At 45.1% G+C, this 21,737-nt stretch overlaps 1 protein-coding gene across 2 annotated transcripts in view; it reads right to left on the minus strand.

Moving 5' to 3' along the window:
- The window catches only part of pawr (PRKC, apoptosis, WT1, regulator), a 154,582-nt gene that overhangs the window by 5,000 nt on the left and 127,845 nt on the right, over positions 1-21,737 (minus strand). For both annotated transcript variants that reach the window (XM_078219522.1, XM_078219523.1), the window contains exons 4-6: positions 16,527-16,558; positions 8,315-8,471; positions 7,689-7,793 (exon numbers count right to left, since the gene is read on the minus strand). In XM_078219522.1, coding sequence (XP_078075648.1) covers positions 7,689-7,793; positions 8,315-8,471; positions 16,527-16,558 — 294 coding nt within the window. The remainder of the gene's footprint in view (positions 1-7,688; positions 7,794-8,314; positions 8,472-16,526; positions 16,559-21,737) is intronic.

Raw genomic sequence — 21,737 nt, forward strand, 5'->3', positions numbered from 1 at the left:
GAAAGAGCACTCTCTGATTTCGCTCCAGGACAACCAAGCTCCAATTTTAAGATTCTGTCACAGAATCGTACAGCACAGAAGAGGCCCTTCAGCCCATCGAGTCTGCACTGACGCATTGGAAACACCTAAACTCCCACCTAAACCCATCTGCCAGCACTTGGCCCATAGCCCTGAATGTTATGATGCGCCAGGTGCTCATCCAGGTACTTTTTAAAGGATGTGAGGCAACCCGCCTCCGCCACCCTCCCAGGCAGCACATTCCAGACCATCACCACCCTCTGGGTAAAAAGGTTTTCCTCACATCTTCCCTAAACCTCCTGCCCCTCACGGTAAACCTATAATCCCTCGTGAATGACTCTTCAAATAAGGGGAACAGCTGCTCCTTATGCACTCTGTCCATGTCTCTCAATCTTGTACACCTCGATCAGGCTGCCCCTCAGTCTTCTCTGCTCCAATGAAAGCAACGAAGCCTATCCAATCTCTCTTCATAACTTAAATGCTCCATCCCAGGCAGCATCCTGGTGAATCTCCTCTGCACCCACTCCAGTGCAATCACATCCTTCCTATAACGTGATGACCAGAACTGCACACAGTGCTCCAGCTGTGGCCTCACCAAAGTTCTATACAACTCTAACATGACTTCCCTGCTTTTGTAATCTATGTCTCAATTGATAAAGGCAAGTGTCCCATATGCCTTTTCCACCACCCTATTAACCTGCCCTTCTGCCTTCAGAGAGATCTGTGGACAATCACGCCAAGGTCCCTTTGTTCCTCAGAATTCCTAGTCTCCTACCATTCACTGAATACTTTCTTGTCAAATTACTCCTTCCAAAGTGTATCACCTCTCACTTTTCAGAGTTAAATTCCATCTGCCACTTATCTGCCCATTAGACCATTCCATCTATATCTTCTTGTAGCCCTTTTTGTTAACCACCCGGCCAATCTTTGTGTCATCCGCAAACTTACTAATCCTACCCCCCCACATTGTCATCAATGTCATTTATATAAATGAATGATAGGGGGCCCAACACAGATCCCTGTGGTGCGCCACTGGACACTGGCCTCCAGTCACTAAATCAGCCTCTGTCATTACCCTCTGTCTCCTACAACTGAAAAGTAAGAAGTCTCACAACTCCAGGTTAAAGTCCAACAGGTTTATTTGGTAGCACAAGCCACAAGCTTTCAGAGCGCTGCCCCTTCATCAGGTGAGTAGGAGTTCTGTTCACAAACAGGGCATATATAGACACAAACTCAATTTACAAAATAATGGTTGGAATGCGAGTCTTTTCAGGTAATCAAGTCTTAAAGATACAGACAATGTGAATGGAGAGAGGGTTAAGCACAGGTTAAAGAGATGTGTATTGTCTCCCGCCGGGACAGTTAGTGAGATTTTGCAAGCCCAGGCAAGTCTTGGGGGTTACAGATAGTGTGCATGAACCCAAGAACCCGGTTGAGGCCGTCCTCATGTGTGCGGAACTTGCCTATCAGCTTCTGCTCAGCGATTCTGCGTTGTCGTGAAGGCCGCCTTGGAGAACGCTCACCCGAAGATCAGAGGCTGAATGCCCATGACTGCTGAAGTGTTCCCCAACAGGAAGAGAACACTCCTGCCTGGTGATTGTCGAGCGGTGTTCATTCATCCATTGTCTCCCCAATGTACCATGCCTCGGAACATCCCCGATCTTGGGTTCATGTCACACTATCTGTAACCCCTACTACTTGCCTGGGCTTGCAAAATCTCACTAACTGTCCTGGCTGGAGACATTACACATCTCTTTAACCTGTGCTTAACCCTCTCTCCACTCACATTGCCTGTACCTTTAAGACTTGATTGCCTGTAAAGACTCGCATTCCAACCATTATTTTGTAAATTGAGTTTGTGTCTATATGTGCCCTGTTTGTGAACAGAAATCCCACTCACCTGACGAAGAGGCAGCGCTCCGAATGCTTGTGGCTTGTGCTACCAAGTAAACCTGTTGGACTTTAACCTGGTGTTGTGAGACTTCTTACTGTGCCCACCCCAGTCCAACGCCGGCATCTCCACATCATCCCACAACTGAGCCAATTTTGAATCCACTTTATCACATTACCCTGTATCCCATGTGAATTTACCTTCTTTACAAATCTCCCATGTGGGACCTTCCTGAAATCCATATAAACTACATCGACTGCACTACCCTCATCTACACACCTGGTCACCTCCTCAAAAAATTCAATCAAATTTATTAGGTATGACCCTCCTCTGACGAAGCCATGCTGACTATCCCTGATCAAGCCTTGCCTCTCCAAGTGGAGATAGATTCTCTCCTTCAGAAGTTTCTCTAATAGTTTTCCTACTGCTGACGTGAGACTCACTGGTCTGTAGTTCCCCATTTTGTCTCTACAACAATTCTCAAATAGCAGAACCAGTCGACTGGCACCTCCCCTGTGGCCAGAGGGGGTCAAAGCCCCTACAATCTCCTTCCTTGCCTCCTAAGCAGCCATGGGCACAATTCATCTGGACCTGGGGATTTATCCACGTTTAAGGCTGCCAACACCTCCAATACCTTGTCCTTCCCTGTGTCAATTTGCTCAAGAACCTCAGTCTCTCTCCCTGAATTCCATACCATCGTCCTCATTCTCTTGGGTGAAGACGGATGTGAAGTATTCATTCAACACTCTACCAATGTCCTCTGGCTCCACCCACAGATTGCCCCCTTGGTCCCTAATGGGATCTACTCTTTCCCCGGTTATCCTCTTCCCATTGATATACCTACAGAATATCTTGGAATTTTTCACTACTTTTATCAGCCAGAACTTCCTCATATCACCTCTTTGCTTTCCTAATTGCTTTCTTAAGGGGCTCCACCCTGCACTTTCTATTCCTCACTAATGCCTCCATTGATTTGCTCCCCTTGTACTTTTTAAAAGCCTTTCTTTTCCTTCTCATTGTATCCTGAATATCTCTGGTCATCCATGGTTCTCTGGGCTTGTTATTCTTACCTGTTCCCTCTAGGGTGATATGCTGGGATTGCACCCTCTCCATTTCCTTTTTGAATGCTCCCCACTGCTCTTCTGTAGATTTTCCATTAGCAGCTGTCCCCAGTCTATCTTGGCCAGATCCTGTCCTATTTTACTAAAATCCGCTCTCCCCTCAATCCAAAAACTTTTTTTTTTGCAGCTTGTCTATTTCCTTGTCTCTCACCAGCTTAAATTGTACCGTGTTGTGATCGCTATCACTAACATGCTCCCCCATCACCACCTCAACCACCTGCCCGGCTTCATTCCCCAGAATCAGGTCCAGCACAGCTCCCTCCCTTGTTGGACCCTCCACATATTGATTTAAAAAGTTCTCCTGTACACATTTCAAAAAATCTATTCCATCCAAACCCTTAACACTGCGTATGTCCCAGTTAATGTTGGGAAAGTTGAAATCACCGAAAATAACCCTATTGCTATTGTATTTACACACAAACTGAGCACATATTTGCTCCTGAATATCCCTCTGACTATCTGGGGATCTATAATAAACACCTAACAATGTGACTGCCCCTTTTTTATTCCTAAGCTCTACCCACAAAACTTCCTTTGATGTCCCCTCTAAGGTATCATCTCTCCTCACTGCAGTAATTGCCTCCTAAACTAATAATGCAACGCCTCCTCCTCTTTTACCCCCTCCCCTGTCTCGCCTGAAGATTCCATATCCCGGAATGTTGAGCTGCCAATCATGTCCTTTCCTTTTGTTCTAGATTCCCTCACCAGAGAGAAGCGTTAGTTCATTCCCACTCCACTGAATTCCTGGATCATTTTAAACACTTTATTCAGATCACGCCCTCATCTACAATCGAGTGAATAAGCCAGGTGAGTCAATTTATCCTTATAATCCACCACTGTAAAGCTCTGCTACCATCCTGATGAATCTAGGCTGCACTGCCTCCAAGGCAAACATGTCCTTCCTGTGATTTCATAGAAGTGTTCAAAATGATGGAGAGTCTTGATTGAGTAAACAAGAAGAAACTGTAGGAGGATCGATAAGGAGACAGAGCGCTGGCAAAAGAACTGGGGGGGAGGGAGGGGGAGGTGTGGTGGTGGTGGTGGTGAGCTGGGGGTTTTTTTTGGACACAACAAATTGCTGTGTTCTGGAAGGCATTTCCTGAAAAAGGGGCGGGGAAGCAGGTTCAATAATAACTTTCAAAAGTGAATGGGATAAATACTTGAAGGGGGGGAGGGGGGGGGGGGAGATTGCAAGGCTGTAAGGAACACACAGGGTAGTGGGACTAATTGGATAGGTCTTTCAAAAGAGCCAGCTCAGACACTGAATAGCCTTCTGTGCTGAAGCATTCTCTAACTCTGTGATTCTAAGACAAGCTGCAGCGCGGAATTTTTTTTCTGCGCCCTTCTAAACTCGGATTACAGGGAGGAAGTGAAGTGTGATTAAAAGATCAGAAGTGACCAGCCTGTAGGCTTCGCTAGACATTCCAGGACTTTGTTTGGCTGCTGAACAAACATAATCTCCTCCAGTGAACATACACTCAGACTTACGGCTAATCATTTTAAACACCCATTACATGTTAATTTAATATTTTTAGACCCACTTTCAGGAAGGATGATGTCGCTTTACAAGAAAGCATGTTCCTGCCTCCCTCCTCAAAGAAACCTCAGTAATAAGTGTCAGTGTTTCAGCAAATAAGACTGGACAAGTGAACGTAATTCTAGTCATGGGGCTCAATTAAACTGGACCACGAGAGGAAGTAATTCCAATGGGGCTGTTGCTGGAAAAGTTCAATGTTAATTGTCACGAGGAAGGTAAATGATGGGATGTGGATTATATTCATTGCTGCTACAATTCACGTTCTCCAACCACAAAACTCAAAATACACATTAATAATGTACACGCTGACTCTGTGACAATGCGTGTCCACACACAAACATACCCTTACAGGAGAGTGAGAGTGTGAGTGTACACGGTGCCAAACATCAGGACCTGTGCTTTTGGGGAGCCCAGGTTCTGCATCTTAATGAAGAGGTTTAGTTAGTTAGTTCACTCAGCATTTTTTATTGGTAATTTTAGTAATTATTCAATTTTCAAAAGGATCATTTTGTTGCTTTCGTCTGGATTTTTCCCCCCTCAGCAAACTGTTTATGGTTTCTTCATTCCATAACATTTTTTTAAAAGTTTCTGTCTAATATTGTACCAAACCTGACCTCAGGCAGTTGCTGCTGGCTTCCTTGCTGAAGGGGAACGAAAGGCTCGCAGGAAGTCTGATTGTTTTTTGGTGGGTGAGCAATGCGGCCTATTGTTGTTCCGACAGGAACAAAGTGCTGGAAATGCACAGCACATCTGGTGGCATCTGTGCAGAGAGGAAATGGTCAATGGCTCTTTGTCTGAACTACTGCATATCATGGACCTGACGCATCAACTCTGCTTCTCTCTCCACAGACGCTGCCCGGCCTGCTGAGTATTTCCAGCATTTTCTGTTTATATTTCAGATTTCCAACATCTGCAGTATTTTGCTCTCTTATTTCGGGGCGGCACGGTGGCACAGTGGTTAGCACTGCTGCCTCACAGCACCAGGGACCTGGTTCAATTCCGGCCTGTCTGTGTGGAGTTTGCACATTCTCCCCTTGTCTGCGTGGGTTTCCTCTGGGTGCTCTGGTTTCCTCCCACAGTCCAAAGACGTGCAGGTTAGGTGGATTGGCCATGGTTAAAGTTATATTTATTAGTCACAAGTAGGCTTATATTAACACTGCAATGAAGTTACTGTGAAAATCCCCGGGCCACACTCCAGCGCCTGTTCGGGTACACTGAGGGAGAATTTAGCAAGGTCAATGCACCCTAACCAGCACGTCTTTCAGTCTGTGGGAGGAAACCGGAGCACCCAGAGGAAACCCACGCAGACATGGGGCGGCACGGTAGCACAGTGGTTAGCACTGCTGCTTCACAGCTCCAGGGTTCCGGGTTCGATTCCCGGCTCGGGTCACTGACTGTGTGGAGTTTGCACATTCTCCTCGTGTCTGCGTGGGTTTCCTCCAGGTGCTCCGGTTTCCTCCCACAGTCCAAAGATGTGCGGGTTAGGTTGATTGGCCAGGTTAAAAATTGCCCCTTAGAGTCCTGAGATGCGTAGGTTAGAGGGATTAGCGGGTAAAATATGTGGGGGTAGGGCCTGGGTGGGATTGTGGTCGGTGCAGACTCGATGGGCCGAATGGCCTCCTTCTGCACTGTAGGGATTCTATGATTCTATGATTCTATGGGGAGAATGTGCAAACTCCACACAGACAGTGACCCAAGCCGGGAATCGAACCTGGGTCCCTGGCGCTGTGAGGCAGCACTGTTAACCACTGTGCCATCATGCCGGTATATTGCCCCTTAGTGTCAAGGGGATTAGCAGGGTAATTACATGGGGTTACGGGATTGTTGTAGGTGCAGGCTTAATGGGCTGAATGGCCTCATCTGCAATGTAGGGATTTTATGATTATTAAATGCTCCATTCTGGAGATTTGTAAGTGTGGTTAGTTTCTATTGAAAATATTTCTCACTCAATGCCAAGTGGAATTTTTCTGTTAACAAATCTCACTGGTGTGGACAGACACAGCACATGTCAATTGGTCGACGCTAATTTACCAGAAGGCGTTTGCCATTTTTAAACTTGGAAATGAAACCAGGAGTCATGCGCCAATAGAATCTGTCAGTGTTGGTTCAAGATTTTCTCATTTGTACATGGGATCATTGCTTGTGGTGTTTGAGAGGTTCAGGTCGTGTGGATGTTGCTGTCCGGGTATTGCACACAGCCAGATTCAAAGAATTTGAGCTGGTTGTGTAATATGAGTTGTGTGTAACTGCCTGACAAGGCCATGGTTACAGACTGTATCAGAGTGAAACCGGAACTTTCTATCAGCTTTCGAGGCCTAGAGTACAAAAGCTAAGAAACTTTACGAAACCGATATTAAAAAAAACTTTGATCCCCCCACTGTGACTATGGTTTCTAATTCTGGGATATAACAGGGAAGGTTAAAGGACAGATGGAATAAAGTATCCTGGAAACAGGAGGAAGTCATGATGTGGAGACGCCGACATTGGACTGGGGTAAACACAATAAGAAGTTTAACAACACCAGGTTAAAGTCCAACAGGTTTATTTGGTAGCAAAAGCCACACAAGCTTGTGTGGCTTTTGCTACCAAATAAACCTGTTGGACTTTGACCTGGTGTTGTTAAACTTCTTAACAGGAGGAAGACTAGGGCCCTGGATTTCCCTCCCTGACCCATAAAACACATCCTCATATTCCTCACACACACACTCACAATGATGCAAAAATGGCTCAGTCCAAAGATGTGCAGGTTAGGTGGATTGGCCATGCCAAATTCCCCCTCAGTGTCCAAAGATGTGTAGTTTAGGGGGATTAGCGGGGTAAATATGTGGGGTTACAGGGATAGGGCCTGGGTGAGATGCTCTATCAGAGAGTCAGTGCAGACTCAATGGACCAAATGGCCTCCTTCTGCACTGTAGGGATTCTGTGTGCTGAAGTGGATCTCCACTGGTGCTCATCCTGGGGGAGACCAGGATCATTTGTATCAGGGCAGGAGTGTTACACCATGGAACACACCGTCTATCATTCCAAAACTGGAATTCCTGAATTTGAAGTTGAGAGTTCCTTTTACAATAATATTTTTTCAATTCTATGACAAAAGGTTTTTCTAGCGAATAATTCTTACTCTGTTAAGAAGATCAATTTCTTCCTTCAATTTCCCAATGAGGTCTTCTCTATCCTGTAGTAACTTGACTAGTTTTTGATTTTCCTGTCTTTCCTTAGCGAGATCCTGGCAGGAAAAGAAATTTCACATTAATTGCATGTTAAATAATCAACATACCAAATGTACCAAGTCCCATTGTTCATTCACTCGGATTGGTTTGACATCAATCATAGTAATGAAATATAGACCTCTGTCTGTGACAAACATGGACAATGTCAGGGCTGTGGGACTGCACTGGGAAAGGAGAACCAATGCAGGAAATCCCAGCAACCAAAAGAGAAAATACTGGAAAATCTCAGCAGGTCTGGCAGCATGTGTAAAGAGAGAAAAGAGCTGACGTTTCGAGTCCAGATGACCCTTTGTCAAAGCTTTAACAAAGGGTCATCTGGACTCAAAACGTCAGCTCTTTTCTCTCCTTACAGATGCTGCCAGACTTGCTGAGATTTTCCAGCATTTTCTCTTTTGGTTTCAGATTCCAGCATCCGCAGTAATTTGCTTTTATCCAGGAAATCCCAGGCATGTCCAACCACGATATTCCTCACACACACACACACCAGAGACATAATCACTGCCACATCACACCATACCTTTTCAAATTCTTCCAATTTCTTCTCTAATGTATTGCTGAAGGTGGAACTTGAAGAGGTGTTACCATAACGATTATAACCAGGTCTCTCGGCTCGACCAGAATACCTGCTGCTGGCTGAATACGCTGCGATATCCTCATCAGGGGCATTCGTGGTGCTGTGTGAACACGGGGGAAGAGCTCAAACGTTAATGGGAAGTAAAACAGCAGAGGAATAAAGCACGGTATAGTATCACACATTACTGACTGAAAGCCGCTTTACTGCAGCATCCTGCGGGAGAGATCAGACAATGCACCAACATGCTGTAAACATTTGCCCAATGGGTAACACGGTTACCTCCTCAGGTGTAGCCCAGTGGATAAGACTCCGACCTCCTCAGGTATGGTTTGGTAGGCAGCACTCATACCTCGGAGTCAGAAGGTATGGATTAAAATCCCATTCCAGAGATTTGAGCACAAAATCCATGCTGACATTCCAGTGTCGATACTGAGGGAGTGCTACACTACTGGAGGCGCTATCTTCCTTAATCAGATATTAAACCAACGCCCCTGTCTACTCTCTCAGGTGGATGCTACAGGTCCCTAGCATTATTATGAAGAAGAACAGAGAGGGAGTGTTCCTCCCACTAGAACTTCTGCTCAGTCTCACCTTGACGTTTGAGAAGTTGCCATTTGATAAACAGTAACAGGGAGCACACTGCAAAAATATTCCATTCGCTGGGAAACATTGCGGAATGTCTTGAGACAGTAAAACGCGTGGCTAAATGTTACCCTTTCATCGTGGGTATGGGCACAGTGACCCACAGATATGTACATGAACTAGCGTCTGGGGAAAAGCAGATCCACAATGTCCACGTTGAAGCATTTGCATTTGATGTCGGTAACATTGGAAATAACATGCTCGGGCCAGAAGCTGTACTGGTCGCTATAACACGTTGGAGAAATCTAAAACTTGGCTAATTCTAGAAGGTGGGAATGAAAATAACACTCAGGGTCATTCAAGAGGGCATCAGACTGATTACTCGGTTAGGAACAATATGCAGGGATACGGGGAAAGAGCAGGAGTATGGCACTGAGCCATGAAGCTCCTTGGGAGAACCGGTGCAGACACACAGTGGGCCAAATGGCCTCCTGCATCATTACCATGCTGTGATTTTATGTGATGAAGCATCATACATTCATTACAAAGTTGGAGGGCACTAGGACCATGGGGAGATAATGATGGCTCGCAATGGGCTGCAGGACAATGGGATTGGGAGATGGTGATCCCACAGAGTAGTGTAGATGCTGGAAATCTGAAATAAATCAGAAAATCCGGTAATTACTCAACAGGTCAGGCCGATCATGTGGAGAGAGAAACAATTAACGGTTCAGGTCTGCGATCTGTCAACAGAACTCTGGACAGATCAGACCAAACCAAGTCAACGGGGGGTTTCTGTGAAGCAAGGGATTTGGGTGGGACAGAAAGACAGACATGTTTGAGACACATGACTCCACATCAACCCCCCACCCCACCTCCACCCCCACACTGTCCAAGGCTCCAAACACTCCTCCCAGGTGAAGCAGTGATTTACTTGTGCATCTTTCAATTTAATCTACTGTATTTGCAGCTCACAATGCCCTCTCCTCATGGAGACCAAACACAGGCTGGATAACCGCTGTGCGGAACACCTTCACTCAGGCCACAAGCCTGACCCTGACTTTCCGGCCGCTTGCCATTTCAATCCAGCACCTTGCTCCCTTTCTGTCCTCGGCCTGTTAGAATGTTCCAGTGAAGCTCAATACAAACTGCAGGAACAACATCTCATCCTCCAGTTACGCACTACAGAGCCTTCTGGACTCAACACGGAGTTCAACAATTTCAGACTATGAACTCTGTCCCCTATTTTATCATTTTTCCTTGATGACAATCTGTATCTTGTTCTCAAATCTTGATTTCAGCCCCCTTTATTCTGCTATTTTGTTTTCAGCCAATACTGACCTTTATTCTGCTACTTTGCTTTCAGCCAATACTGACCTTTATTCTGCTACTTTGCTTTCAGCTAGCGCTGACATTTATTCTGCTTTCACGTAATGCTGGAACAATGCTTTGCTTCTTTGATGTGATCAGTATCACTCCATTTTCCTTTTGTTCCATGACATCCCTGTCCTGCCATCTCACCTATGCCTGACCTGTCACATTCCTACCTCCCGTCAGTTCTGAAGAGTCATCATATTGCACCCCTCGCGTTAACTGTTCCTCTCTCCACAGGTGCTGCCAAACTTGCTGGGTTTTTGCAGCATTTTGTTTTCATCTCTCGGTCAAGTTTGAAATGGGTATTTTGTTTGGTGAATCTCACAATAAAGGCATGTTGGTGTCTCAGGCTCACTGAACAGAATTGGAATCGAGAACACAAAGACTTGATTCAAGTGTTGGCCATTCTGAGACAAGGAAACCTGATCGCAGGGACTATAAAATATTCAGACAAGGAAGTGGTGTAGACAAATACATCAGAGACAGCTGGAAGGTGAGAGAAGTTATAAAAATACTGCTCTGACTTCTTCCAGTTCTGATAAACTGTCATTAGCCTGAAAGGTAAACTTGCTTTCTCTCTGCAAAGATGTCAGCTGACCTGCTGAATATTTCCAGCATTTTCTATTTTTTTAATTCCAAAACCAACTACAACTTAACATAAACAGTATCCAGTTAAGGAGAGAATGTAGATAGACCAGCAAGTCAGCACATGGAGCGAATAAAATTCACTCATCTTCTCTCCTTATAGAAGTTACTTCAACTGACAATGTGAATTAAATGGGAAAACCCCAAACTGTCTGGAATTGGAGCTGGTAAATGAAATACATGACTGACTCCTGACTCAGTGATTTAGAGATTATAGAGGCTGCAGCCAGCACGACCGACTTTTCACCAAAAGCACAAAGTACAAAAACTGCAAGTCATGCCACGCACCAGGGATCAGCAAACACCACTTTGCCACGTACAATTCTGCTCAGCATATTATTAAAAGAATATAGAGGTACTGGGGTTATATAGAAGCATGTACAAGAACTGAGATAGAATGAAAATGAAGAATCTATTTCCCTTAGAAGAGGCATTCCATAGCATAGATTTAAAATAATTCACAGTAAGATGAGGGGGGAATTGGGAACTCATTCCTGGGGTGAAGGGCTCTTCTCAGTTAGAAAGGTTGAGCAGGTTGTGTCTTTACCTCTTGGAGTTTAGACAAAAGAGGGGTGGGATGGTCTTATTGAAACATAAAACCTCCTGAGGGGACTTGACAGGGCAAATACTGGGAGGAGGTTTCCTCTTAAGGGGGGGGGATTAGTTTCCTCCCACAGTCTGAAAGATGTGCTGGTTGGGTGCACTGGCCGTGCTAAATTCTCCCTCGTTGGATCCGAACAGGCGCCGGAGTGTGATGACTCGGGGGGTTTCACAGTAACTTCATTGCAGTGTTAATGTGAGCCCTGCTTGTGACACTAATAAACAAACAAACTAGAACAAGGGGATACAGTTTAAGAATTAGGACTCTCTTTTAAAATGGACAAGGAGAATTCAGAAAAATAATTCTCTTTCCCAGTGAGCAGTGGGGGCTGGGTCAGGCTGAGTCTTTGAACTGATTCAAGGCCGAGTTAGATAGAGTTTTGACAGACAAGGGAGCCAATGGTTATGGGGACAGACAGAAAGGTGGAGATGACCACAACCAGAGCAACTGTGACCTTATTGAGTGGTGGCACAGGCTCAAAGAGCTGAATGGCCTCCTCCTGCTCCTGAGTCTAATGTTCCTATGAGGAGGGGCTTTTCACGCAGATTGCGATGGGGGTCTGGAACCTGCTGCCGAAATGGTGGTAAGAGGCAGCAATCCTCAGCACGGTGCAGGAATGCAGATATTTACTTGAAGTACTGTAACCTATAAGACTCCAGACTAGAACGTGGAAGGGGGATTAGGCTGGACAATTCTCTTACAGATGGTAAACATGATGGGCCCAATGGCCTCCTCTATGTTGTAAATTTCTGTGGCAATGTTGCAAAAAGGATTTACGGAGATAATGCCAGAGTGGCGAGGTTACAGCCAGTAGGAAAAGAAGAACAGTTTGAGTCTCTTTGTTCTTGTGAAGAGAAGGCTGAGGAGTGAGCAAATAGAGGCCTTTAAAAACTGAAGTAAAGTAAAGTTTATTTATTAGTCACAAGTAAGGCTTACATTAACACTGCAATGAAGTTACTGTGAAATTCCCCTAGTCGCCACACTTGGGTGCTTGTTCGGGTCAATGTACCTAACCAGCACGTCTTTCAGACTGTGGGAGGAAACCGGAGCACCCGGAGGAAACCCACGCAGACAAGTGTTTCGAACTATGAAAGGTATTGATAAGAGTGGATACAAAAAAAAATGTCCTCTTGTGGGGAAGAGCAAAACTGGAGGCCATCAAGGTAAGATAGTTATTAATGAATCCAGTGGGGAATTCAGGAGAAATTTATTTATCCAGAGAGTGATGAGAAGGTGGAACTCGTTCCCACAGTAAGTGATTGAAGTGAATTTAGTCGTTATATTTAATATAATTGAAGGGGGAGAAGGGGAAATGGGGAAGTGCTAATAAAGATAGGTGAGAAAGGATGGGAGGAGGCCCATCTGGAACATAAAACGCAGCATGAACTGGTTGGGCCGAATGGCCTGTTTCTGTGCTGTAAATTCCATATAATTTAACGATCTGGGTTTCAGAAACACAGAAAGCAGGAAGCAGGTATATAACTTTTTAATTGGCCAATTTAAAAGACATTGGGGCATAACTTAAGCAAATTAATTGGGGTGGAGGGGGTCTTTTCCATCACATTTCAGGAGATGCTAAGGGGAGCACTTTGATAGGTTGGTTGTGTAGGTTAAATACATGCCAAAAAAAAAATCAGTATTACCTTAATGAGATTAAACCTGCTTGGCTAATTTCCTGAACTTCATGGTGAAGTCATAATAATTTGGTCACAGAGTCTTATGATGTGTTACACCTAGGTTTTCAAAGGATACTTAATTAAAGTGAACCACTGGTCTACTGATTAGTCTCAGTGCTGTGGGGTAAATCCTGCACAGAGCTAAGGAAGCGAGGAAAGAATGGATAAGCAGGTATACTTTTCCAGTTACACCAGGTTCGGAGGGGCAGCAACAAGGGGGCCCCCGGGATCAGTATTTACATCAAAAACTCAGATTCAGAAACAGTGTCAATGGATCCAGATGATTCCAAACCAGACGGATCACTGGAATTGCGGAGATTGTTCAAAATGAGTTGCGCCATGTAGATGCGACTTCACGCAAAGTTGATGGTGCTTTTGAATCAGTGTTTAAAATGATCGAGTAAAACAAAACCTTGACCGAAGACCATTAAGCAATTGAGCTCGAGTCAAACTACCCTGTGTCTAATTCTGATTACTGACGCATGAAAGGCACCAAAACGTTCCAAGTGCTTTACACACAACAGGTTACTCTCTTGATGCAGCTGCTGAAATGTGGGAATTGTTGCAGCCAATTTGGGTACAGCAAGCTCCCTGCCAAGAGATAAATAACAACAGTAACTTCACAGCAGTCAAGACAGACTCTGCTTTAAGTGACATTGTTTGACGGGTCGGTCTTGGTCGGGGCAACAGGGAACCCTGTTTTCTTCAAAATGATGGCCACAGGACAATAGAGTTAACGAATAATAGAATCAATACTGCACAGAAGCCCCATTGAGTATGTGCCAGAACTACCTGAAACAGGAAACCCAGTTTAACATCTCAGCCAGAATATACCAGTTTTTTCATATATCCATTTTAATCCAATCAAAGTCCAATTCAAGGTCTTAGCAAGTGAGACATTCCCGATCCAAGCTGACAAGACAGGTTGGCCGCTTCCTGTCTTGGGCTTGATCTACATGATCCAAGCTGATTGGAGCAGGCATTGCACCTCCTCCAAGGTTTGATCTCATTTGCATCTTGACCAAAAGGCCGAGATGCCGCTTTAAAAAATTGCTTCAAATGAAGCCTCAGTGTAACCTCATGACTTCAACCAACTGCAGGACAGCAAAAAGGCCGAGAATCCAATTATCTTAAATCTGTGTTACCTATTTACAGATTCTCTTATTTACCTAATCGAAATGCTGCATAATTTTGAATCTCCCCACATTTAAGTAACATTAAGAACTTATTTATTGCAATTAAAAGCTTCAGTTCTATTGGTAATCTCTCGTGAGTCATTAAAAACAAAGCAGATTTGTGGGCCTCACACTTGAGTCTTCTCAAATATCTGAGATTTTACCAACATCGTTTGTTGCAACTTGCTTTGGAATATTTGACGAACAGGTTTCTCAGAACCACAGCTGCAAGTTAATTAACCAGAACTTGGGTAAATAGGAAACCTCAAGCAAGTCTGAAACGTGTTGACCGCAATGATCTGTTAACTAACGGGCACAGTCCTGTCGGAATTCCGAGGGCTGAGTGAAATCCATATGGTCGCTATGCAAAGAGCTGGAGATGATCATGAATGGCTGCCTCATAATCATTGCCAAAAGCTATATGGTACAAAATTACATTGAAAGTAATAGAAATTCCTTTGCAATGTCCTTCATTAACTTTTCTGACTCATTAGGGTGAAGGTTAATGCACCAATTACAGCTCATCAGTGGCCTTCTTCTTACAGGCAAGAGTAGATTTGTTCTGCCCGTACATTCATGAAGAATTCCTTTTGTGAATCAGTAGCTGTTTTACTATTCACTGAAATTATCAACTGCCATTAATATACGAACAATTAAAATCCTTCGGAACTTTGGCTTAATTCTATTTTTTATTCAGTAATGAATGCTCTCTCCCCTCTGGAAAAAGACATCACTCATGGACCCAAAGACGTCTCAAGGATTTTACAGCCAATTGAGTACTTTTGAAACATAATCACCATTGTAATTTAGGCAACACAGCAACCAATTTGTGCACAGCAAGATTCCACAAACAGTAATGTGATAATGTCCAGGTAATCTATTTTAGTGATATTAGTTGAGGGATAAATACAGGCCTGAACAACAGATTTGTTGTTCTTCAAAATAGTGTCATGGGGTCTTTTCACAGAATCATTGAATCCCTACAGTACAGAAGGCTATTCGGCCCATCAAGCCTGCACCGACCACAATCCCACCCAGGCCATAACCCCACATATTTACCCTGCTAATTCTCCTTGCACTAAGGGGCAATTTAGCATGGCCAATCCACCTAACCCACACAAACTGGAGCACCCGGAGGAAACCCATGCAGACATGGGGAGAACGTGCAGACTCCACACAGTCACCCAAGGACGGAATTGAACCCGGGTCCCTGGCACTGTGAGGCAACAGTGCTAATCACTGTGCCACTGTGTCACCCACCTGGAGGAGCAGATGGGGGCTCAGTTTATCATTCCGTTTGAAAGATGACACCTCCAACAGATATGCAGAGTAGGTGGATTGGCCATGCTAAATGTGTGGGGTCACGGGGGTAGGGTGGGGGACAGGGCCTGGCTAAGGTACTGTGTTAAAGAGTCAGTGCAGACTCGATGGGCTGAATGGCCTCTTCTGCACCATAAGGATTCTATGATTTGCAGTACGAGTGTCGGTCTGGATTACATGTTCAAACTCTTTGGAATGGGATTTGAAGCCACAACCTTCTGACTCCAAGGTGAGAGTACCACGCACTCTGCCACGGCTCAATTCCGTTCATTGGAATCAACTAACGGGACCAGCCCGAGATTAACCTATGGGTCCGTGCGGATCAGCTGCTCACTGGAAATTTGGAGAACAGTCAGATATTGTATACAACTCGATACAGGGGCTTGCTCTGTTTCTCCTTTTATTTACAGCCATCTCTGTCCCTGGCTGAACAATTTGACTCTCAGTATAAAGGATGAATAGGAGATGGATCGTGCCAACACTCCTCAGTGGCCAGTTAGCACATGGTGCTGTCGTATAATCCAAAGGAGATCCCTGCCAATTCTCCGTCCTCACTGCCAGCCAGAAATGACCTCAATTCGATAAAGCATTGCAGCTAACGACCTGCCAAAGCCAGCACTGGGGGCTGTGTTTTGAGGAGGAACAAAAGAAACCACAGGAAGAGTCTCAGTTGAGGTTGGATTTGACCCTGGAGTCACACAGTTACCGATCACCCAGTACGTTTATACAGGGAGGAACAAAGTTCATATAAAACTGAAACTTAATGAAAAAGTTTACTTTACCTTTTCCATCGGTTTGTAGTTCTAGGCGTTTCCTAAGAAAAGACAAAAATGATTTTTACTCAATAATATTCCCGACTTATTTCAAACAACCCTCCTGAGACTGGGGTTAAGGTGCAGCAGAACAGAGGGAGGTTCTTTATCCGAGGTCGGTATGCTATCACTGATTTCAGACTATTTGACTATCAGCAGCTATTTATAACATCTGTTATCACTGAGAGATTAAAAAACTGTCCAAAATATAAAGGAGGAAATAGGCCCAAGTGAGGTAACTCTTGCTCAGCAGAAGCTGATGGGTAAAACTATCTGCTTCTTAGCTATAGAATTAACAAACATTTTGATTTGATTTATTATTGTCACATGTATTAGTATACAATGAAAAGTATTGTTTCTTGTGCACTATACAGACAAAGCATACTGTTCATAGAGAAGGAAATGAGAGGGTGCAGAATGTAGTGTTACAGTCATAGCTAGGGTGTAGAGAAAGATCAACTTAATGCGAGGTAGGTCCATTCCTATATCCCATTACACCACCCAGACACATCAAAAACTGCTTCAACAACTTGCAATTAATCTTCCGCAGCACTTCACAGAAACGTTATCAAAGTGTGACACCAAGCCACATAAGATGACATTACACAGGTGACCAAAGCTTGGTGAGGGTATTTTAATGTCTTAAAAGGAGGGAGAGATGGAGAGAGAGAGGTTTAGGGAAGGAATTTAAAAGTTTGGGGCCCAGACAGCTAAAGGCACGGCTGACAATGGGAGGCAAATAAAATCGGAGGAGTGCAAGAGGCCAGAAATGCAGGCGAGAGGAGATTGCGGGGCTGGGGAAGATTACAGAGATAAGCAGGGATGTGACCATGGACGGATTTGATGGGGACCTCATTTAGAAAGAAATGTCAGTCAGGACACCAGATGTAAGGCTCAAAACCACAACATCTGGACTGAGAGAATGCTCCCATGGAGAAATCTTCTCACTGAAATTGGACTGGATGTTGTCAGTAACGATTTTATTACAGCAGTCATTTTCATAACAGTTAAACCCAAACAATCAGCATCAGTCCACATGTTTCCCATTAGCAAGTTAGTGTAATAGAACATTAACTTAGACCAGGGGAAATACATTTTTGAAAGGCTTTTTGATACTAAAGTCAAATGAAAGCAGAGGAACAGAAGGAGACCATTCAGCCCCTCAAGTCAGTTCTGCCATTCAGTTAGATCATGGCTATATTTCTACATCAGATGATGAGAGGCTGTTCCCTAAGGCTGAGGGGTCTCAAACATGCTGCCCTCATTTCAGAACAGGGGATTGGCTGCTCCTCACTGAGATGATATATTAACGATAGAGGGTTGGCAGCAGGAGAAATACTTAATACAATTAATGTTACCAGAGAGGCAGTGCTGGGTAGACTAATGGGACTGAAGGTGGACAAGTCCCTGGGTCCAGATGGAATGCATCCCAGGGTATTGAAAGAAATGTCAGAGGTAATAGTGGATGCGTTAGTGATTATTTATCAAAACTCGTTGCATTCTGGGGTAGTGCCGGTTGATTGGAAAACGGCTAAAGTTACGCCGCTGTTTAAAAAAGGAAGGAGACAAAAGGCGGGTAACTATAGGCCGGTCAGCTTAACGTCTGTAGTAGGGAAAATGCTGGAATCCATTATTAAAGAGGAGATAGCAGGGCATCTGGATAGAAATGGTTCGATCAATCAGACGCAGCATGGATTCATGAAGGGAAAGTCGTGCTTGACGAACATGTTGGATTTTTATGAAGATGTGACTAGGGCGGTTGATGGAAGAGAACCGGTGGATGCGGTGTTTTTGGATTTCCAAAAGGCGTTTGATAAGGTGCCCCATAAAAGGCTGCTGAAGAAGATTAGGGCACACGGAGTTGGGGGTAGTGTGTTAAAGTGGATTGGGGACTGGCTATCCGACAGGAAGCAAAGAGTCGGAATAAATGGGTGTTTTTCCGGTTGGAGGAAGGTAACTAGTGGCGTGCCGCAGGGATCGGTACTCGGGCCGCAACTATTTACCATTTATATAGATGATCTGGAGGAGGGGACGGAGTGTAGGGTAACGAAGTTTGCAGACGACACAAAGATAAGTGGAAAAGTGAATCGTGTGGAGGACGGAGAAGATCTGCAGAGAGATTTGGACAGGCTGAGTGAGTGGGCGAGGATATGGCAAATGGAGTATAACGTTGATAAATGCGAGGTTATACACTTTGGAGGAAATAATAACAAATGGGATTACTATCTCAATGGAAACAAATTAAAACATGCTACCGTGCAAAGGGACCTGGGGGTCCTTGTGCATGAGACGCAAAAGCCCAGTCTGCAGGTACAACAGGTGATCAAGAAGGCAAATGGGATGTTGGCCTATATCGCGAGGGGGATAGAATATAAAAGCAGGGATGTCTTGATGCACCTGTACAGGGCATTGGTGAGGCCGCAGCTGGAATACTGTGTGCAGTATTGGTCCCCTTATATGAGGAAGGATATATTGGCATTGGAGGGAGTGCAGAGAAGGTTCACCAGGTTGATACCGGAGATGAGGGGTTTGGATTATGAGGAGAGGCTGAGGAGATTGGGTTTGTACTCGTTGGAGTTTAGAAGGATGAGGGGGGATCTTATGGAGACTTATAAGATAATGCGGGGGCTGGATAGGGTGGAGGCGGAGAGATTCTTTCCACTTAGTAAGGAAGTTAAAACTAGAGGACACAGCCTCAAAATAAAGGGGGGTCGGTTTAAGACTGAGTTGAGGAGGAACTTCTTCTCCCAGAGGGTGGTGAATCTCTGGAATTCTCTGCCCACTGAGGTGGTGGAGGCTACCTCGCTGAATATGTTTAAAGCGCGGATGGATGGATTCCTGATCGGTAAGGGAATTAAGGGTTATGGGGATCAGGCGGGTAAGTGGTACTGATCCACGTCAGATCAGCCATGATCATATTGAATGGCGGGGCAGGCTCGAGGGGCTAGATGGCCTACTCCTGCTCCTATTTCTTATGTTCTTATGTTCTTATGAGGAGAGATTTCTTCCTTTAGAGCATTGAGGATATTTGAATTTCTCGATGAGGGCGGTGTGGATGTCCAGTACATCCAAGGCAAAGTCAGTAGGTTTTTGAAGATCAAGGTAATGAAAGGATATTGGGATAGCACGGGAAGGTGGAAGATCAGCTGTGATTTTATTGAATGGTGGATCAGAATGATGGGCCGAATGGCCAGCTCTTGCTCTTTGTCGTATACTGAAGATGTAGGGATGCTGATAGGTTATGCCCATTGCTGGATAAATGAGCCATGGATTATCTCCCGAAATCACTAACCAGTAATTGGCTGAAAAATGGAACAAGATTCAAGTTTTCCCCCTCCAGCTTGGGCTGTAGTCTGTTTCTGCATGCAGGGAATTCTCTGTGATATTTCTATCCACCGGGGACTTCTGGTAAATTGCATATGAAAATTAATGGTTTCCTATTACCTGCTGCCTCTTGCGTTTTATAATCCTTCAGCGTCTAATGATTTAAAAGCAGTTTCCTGCTGTTTCCACAGTTGCAGCCACATTCTAACCCCTATAAGGAGCAGGCTACTGGCAACAGGCATGTGCTTGTAAAACAAACCAATGAGTTTCACAGGTGAGTTATCAAACAGAATTTAACTCCAAGCCACACACGGAGGCTGTTAGGACAGGTGCACCAAAAACATGCTCAAAGAGACAGGTTTAGCATCGTAAAGACGATTGCAGAGAGGCAGAAAATGTTACGGCAGTGGCGTAGTGGTAACTAATAATCCAGACACTCAGGCTGAAACCCTGGGAAAACAAGTTCAAATCTCACCATGGCAGCTAGAATGAATCTGGAATTTAAAAAGTTAGTCTCAGATACAGTGACCATGAAACTATTGTCGTTTGTCATAAAAACTCATCTGTCTTTTAGGGGAAGGAAATCCTCTGTCCTTGCCTGACCTGGCCTACATGTGACTCCAGACCCACAGCAATGGCCTAGCAAGCAGGCCACTCAATTTTACAATTTTACTGTGCAAAGTCCAACACAAAGGCTAAGATCGATGGACCGGCCGCCACCAATCCGGGCACTGGAATGGCAATGGCTCACCCAGCCCTGTCAACCCTGCAAATTCCACCATATTAACATCAAATTTATGCCAAAACTGGGATCGCCGGCCCACACACTGGTCGATGAAGCCTAACATAGTCAGAATCGCAGAATGATATCTTATTGACATTATCACAGCCCCATCCCTGGGTACGACCTGTCCCACTAACAGGACAGACCCTCCGGAGGCGGCGGTGGTGGCACAGTGATATACAGTCGAGAAGGAGTAGCCCTGCGAGTCCTCAACATCAGCTCCGTAAAGTCTCACAACGTCAGGCCAAACATGGGCAAGGAAACCTCTTGCTGATCACCTCCCATCACCAGCCACAACCTTCCCTCCCAACCCACACCAGCCCCACACTCAGTGATGAGTCAGTATTCCTCCATGTTGAATACCACTTGGAGGAAGCACCGAGGGTGACAAGTGGGCAGAATGTACTCTGGGTGGGGAATTTCAATCTCCATCACCAAGAGTGACCAGGTAGCATCACCAGAGTGAGCTGGCTGGGTCCTAAAGGACATCGCTGCTAAACTGGGACTGTAGCAGGTGGCGGTGGAACCAACAAGAGGGAAAAATCTATTGGCCTGATCCTCACCAATCCCTGCCAACCGCAGATGAACTGGTCCATGACAGTATCGGTTCTTGTGCAGAAGGAGTGCTGCTTTTACATTGAGGACACCCCAATCAGGTTGTGCGGCACTATCATCGTGCCAAATGGGATAGACTTCAAGCAGGTCTAGCAGCTCCAGCCCGAGTATCCGTGAGACACTGTGGGCCATCAGCAGCAGCAGAATTGTACTCGACCACAATCATGGCCCGGCGTATCCCCACTCTGCCATCCCGACCAAGCCAGGGGATCGACCCTGGTTCAATGGAGAGTGCAGGAGGGCTTGGCAAGAGCAACAACACCAGGATACCTAAAAATGAGGTGTCAACCTGGTGAAGCTACAACACAGGATGACTTAAATGCCTAACAGCATAAGCAGCAAGCAACAGACATAGTCAGGCGACCCCACAACCAACAGATCAGATCTAAACTCTGCTGCCCTGCCACAGGGGCCAATAACTGGGGCCATAGATTTAAGGTAAGAGGCAGGAGATTTGG

Source organism: Mustelus asterias, chromosome 9 (genome assembly GCF_964213995.1).
Source record: "Mustelus asterias chromosome 9, sMusAst1.hap1.1, whole genome shotgun sequence".
NCBI lineage: Eukaryota > Metazoa > Chordata > Chondrichthyes > Carcharhiniformes > Triakidae > Mustelus > Mustelus asterias.